The following is a 4,940-nucleotide window of genomic DNA, read 5'->3' as shown; positions in this document are numbered from 1 at the left end:
CCATTTGTTATTGGGCCTCGGTGGTCCCAGTGCGTTTTAGGCTTTTAATGGGCTGGTTAGTGGTCTTCCTTTAGACCTAATAAGTGAGAGTCTGGACTTAGTTTCTAAATGGGTTAATTGTGGTTTTGGCTGAAAGTTAGAGGCCGATGCGTAGCAGCAGCGTTATAGGGGCTGTTCATCATCCGAGGTGAGTCTTCTCACTATACATTACCTAGAGTGGTGCTTATGTGTGACCGGAGGGTCTTATGTGTTTACATTGAGTATTACATTATCTTAGTTTATGTGGTGTACTATGCATTATGTCTTTGTGATTTATGCTATGCAGAGCTTTACAGACCAGACCAGAGGGTCCAACGAACCGTGGGACAGGAGGGTCCCACTGAGACACATTGACCGGAGGGTCTTACAGTGATATAGCCTCGAGTGGCTGATGAGCTGTGTGTATGGTATTTTGGGGAACTCACTAAGCTTCGTGCTTACCGTGTTATGTGTTTTGTGTTTCAGGTTTTCTCAAAATCGCGGGAAGGCACCGGCTCGATTGTACAATCCAGAGAAGGAGTTATAATTTGAGGATCCTGGATTATTATTATTAAAAAATATAGAGTTGTGTTTTGTAAAGAAATTAAATGGAGTTTTCGTGAAACGTGATATGAGAATTATGTGATTTTTAAAAGAAAATTTTGTTTGAAATTTTACGGTGGTAGAATCTAATTGCACATAAGTGAATTAAACAAACCAAAACTTTTGGTTTTTGCATCTCACAACGTGAAAATTGATGCTCACGACGTGAGATCTGAAAAATTCGATTTTTCGAGTTTATCTGCCTATTTGCCAAATCTGAATTTGTTGTATATTTGATAATTAAATAAAAGCCTATAAATTAGGAGATAAATCTTTGACTTGATTAAGTATTTAATTACTTAATATAATTAATTTTTTAAATGTGTAAATCACTAATTTAGATATTGATTAATTTTTATAATTAATGTCAAATCCCTAGTATTTTAATTTTTTTTAAAAATACACCATATAATATTAATATGATTAATTGTTATATATATATATATATATATATATATATATATATATATATATATATATATATATATATATATATATATATATATATATATATAACAATTAAACTGTAAAGTGAGTACAAGGAAACTAGCTATAAAATGATAGTTGAATGAGTGTCCCTTCTCACCCACGGCTTTCTTGTTTGGTGGTGGGTTGTTATTAGAACGGATCTGATAAGACATTGACTTCATTAAAAGTATAATGCTATTAAAGTAATTAAACCACCTTTTATAAAAATCTCACTCTTAGTTACTTTAAGAAATACATGAAAAGTATGCTAATCCATAAAATAACACAATATACTTTATAGTGATTAAAAACAAAAAAAAACACAAAAATAATATATAAATATTAAATAACTAGTTTATAACCTGTGGGAACCACGGTTACAAAATTAATTAAACTTTTATAATAAAAACTGAAAATTATTAACGAATTATTTTAAACTAATTATTAATTAACAGATATTTTTTAGTTATATAAAATTATAATCGTTGGTTCAAATAAATACGTGAAATTATATCGCCTTATAATATGTTTTAATCTAACTTAATTTTTTATTCTAATGATATTAATTTAATGTAATTAGAATGAGAAATTTGAAATTTAAAATGAAGAATCATTTGGTTGACAAGTGACATAATATTAATTAGGAGACCTAATATGGTGACACATGATAAAAAAAATTACATTTTTATTAGTATAGAGATATTTAAAATTACAAGAAAATGACAAATACTCAATTGTATGAGAAAATGACAAATGATCGAAAGTTTGCCATTTATAGGTTTATTATAATTATATCTTACACATAAATCTAATTATCATGTGTAAGATTTATAAGTATACAAATTAAATATAGGAAATTTATAGCGGAAGTTTATTTGACATGATCAAATCCACATTAATTAAGACCGTTTGGAATGCCTTTTATGAACACGTACATGGTCTACATGGCCACAAACTGCGACCGTGCGCACCATCCCAATGTATCATTGTGGGTCGTGATCGTGATGGTTCGTGTTACCGAGAACGTTCAATTAAACGTATTTAGGCCTTTGACTCTTCTAATAAGTAGTTTGAAATATATTTTTTTTAATAATATTTACCTATAAATATCATCTCTTGATACCTTTTTATATTTCACACAACACCTTACATTCACACAATCTTTGTCTCATTTTATTGATATTCATACATTTGTGTTGCTTGTTCTTTCAATAAACATGGCTTCCAGAATGATGAATTGATCGGAAGAAAAAGAATAAAACTTAGCACACGCATGAGTGTCGGTTTCGTAAGAAGGAGATAATCAAATCTCTAGGGATTTTTTGGGGAAAATTTCTAAGCATTTTATATGGATTAATGGGTTGTCCAAGTCGAAAATATCTCAAATAAAAAATACACTTTATGGATAATTAAACCGAATCTACTATAATACTATGCATAAATCTATTTTGTGCATTGCTTTATCTAGTTTCATTTACTAATTTTATTTGGCATATGATTTGTGACCAAGCAGTACTATACAAAGTTACCCAAAAAGTAAAGGGCAGTGGACCCCACGACCCATATTTCAACCCAAATAATGGAGATAGGTTGAACCCGGTCTGGCTTCGTCTCCCTCTGTATCTCCCTCCATCACGTGAACCCTCCCCACAAATAATTCTCCCTCCGGCCACCACACTCTCTTCGACACGATACCCATTACCCACCCCCACCCCTATCCCCCTACGCCTCCAATAATCATCAATTATACAAACACCCACATGATTCTTCAGCTTAATCACCCTCCATTCTCGTTTCTTTCACTAGCAGGGTAGGGGGCAACACTTTTTGCTTAATGCCGATGTAGCTCACTGTATTATATTTCATAGCTCTGTAAGACATTGAAATTGAAACAAAGGTAATGGGAATCACGATGTTTCGTCAATTGATCATTATTTGTTACACTAATCAAACTACTCGTCTTTCTCTGGTGGGTGGAAACCACACCGCCGCCAGGTTTTGCACCCGCTAGATCCATTTCCTCGGTTGTTAATCGGTTTCATTTTAGATTCTCAGCTTATCAGTGCTTTGATCTTTCTCATCTTGTTGTCTTTTCGAGTTTTTCTGATCGAATTATGAATTTGGGTCGTGGGCATCGTGCGAGTAGCAATCCCAAGATCAGACAGATAAAGGGTCGTCCAGCAATTGGGTTGAATCCTGATTCTGTTTTGATATTCAGACTACCCAATTCGCGAGTTTTGGGTATAATCTCGAGGTCATTGTTTTTGGCTTTATTCATTCTCGTATTGCCTTCAATTGGGTCGCTTGTAAGAGATGCGTCTGAGGAAGATTCTCATGATTTTCTACCCATGGTGTTCAAAGATCTAGTGGTTGAAGGTCTTTACAAAGATGGACACAAGGGTCTCCTTCTGAGCTCTGGAATTGGTGATCTATTTGACAGTTTATGGTTCTTGAAAGACTATGGAATTGATCTTGTTACTGATTCGGATGCGGATCGACAAATGGTGATCCCTAATGAGGTGTTTGATTTTGTATTTGCTTCGAGTTTTGAGAACATGAAGTTCATCAATAGGGTTGTGAAGGTTGATGGAATTGTAGTTATGCCACTAGGGAACTATTATGATCGATCTTATGAGTTCTTGAAACAATCGAATTATAAGATTGCGTATCTTAGACAGTTTGATTCGATTACTGTGGTAGCAATGAGGAAGATAGATTGTGAAGGGGAAGAGAATGTGTTTGGTGGATGAATTGCTCTTGGAATGTAATAATTAAAAGGTAAAGAAGCTAAAGAGATGAAGGTTTGGCTGCGCATCAATGGCGTATTTGTTCAAGACTTGCTCTATATCATGTTATGAAAAATATCTGTAGTATATTCAGTATGGGTTATCTAGTGGCAAGAGTTATAAAATATTAATCACTCTGTATTATGGATTTCTTTTTATGTCTATGTAATAATTAACATTATTTTTTCGAAACTTGTAATTTAAGTTCCTATCTATTATGGCTTGTTTGGTAAAGAACTTTTAGGAACTTATTCTCTTTGACCTTTTAAAAAATAGATTTTACAAAATCTAAGTATGAGTTTAAAGTTTTATTTTCCAACATATTGTTCATATTTCAATAGCTATTTAAGAAACGATATTCTTCGGTTGACATCTACTGGAATTTGATTGAACCGTTTCAATCATTATCCATTATCTTGGGTTTTGTGAACCGATCAAAATCCAATTTATTATAGACAACTGAACGAACAAATGCAACTTGAGATTAGATTAAATTACTTTTATCTACTATCTTCGTATCAAATTGATAGTCTATTTTTGACTTTTAAAATCTTTTTTCTTCAACTTTAACCTTAAACAATTTTGTTTTTATAGATAACATTTAATGCAAAATATATGAATGGATTGTATTTTAAATGCTTTTTCATTGTTCTAAGTTTTATCAAGTAATATATAACACAAATAAAAATATTTAAGGTTAAAGTTGAAAAAAAAAGACTTCAAAAGTCAAAAGTGGACTATCAATTTGGGACGGAGGGAGTATTTGATATATTCTGTTAGTTATCTATTATCCCAACGATTCTAATCCAATTTTTACTTTCCAGTAAAAACCGAATATAATTATGATAAATAAATCCAAAATCGTATAAAATTGGGTTAAATAAGACTAACAAACGCCACTTCAACTTCATCGACGAAGGTTCAAAGTTTGACCAAAATACAATAGAAAAAAACATTTAAACTTTATAGTTCAATTGGGTGGTAAGTGGATATAACATTGGATGGTAATCACGGGCTGACCTGATCTACTTGGTGTTTGCTTGGTGTCTCGGTGTGGCACGAGGA

The 4,940-nt window shown here is 32.3% G+C and overlaps 1 protein-coding gene across 1 annotated transcript; it reads left to right on the top strand.

The window, feature by feature from the left end:
- Positions 1-3,203: 3,203 nt before the first annotated feature.
- On the top strand, positions 3,204-3,839 carry LOC145076498 (uncharacterized). Its single transcript, XM_079022353.1, has one exon. The coding sequence runs from the start codon at positions 3,204-3,206 to the stop codon at positions 3,837-3,839; it is 636 nt and encodes a 211-aa protein (XP_078878479.1).
- The last annotated feature ends 1,101 nt before the right edge of the window (positions 3,840-4,940 follow it).

The sequence above is a fragment of the Lactuca serriola genome, chromosome 9 (genome assembly GCF_051521515.1).
Source record: "Lactuca serriola cultivar US96UC23 chromosome 9, Lser_US96UC23_V15, whole genome shotgun sequence".
NCBI lineage: Eukaryota > Viridiplantae > Streptophyta > Magnoliopsida > Asterales > Asteraceae > Lactuca > Lactuca serriola.
Note: the sequence above shows the minus strand (reverse complement) of the source record. Positions and strands in the feature narration are given on the sequence as shown.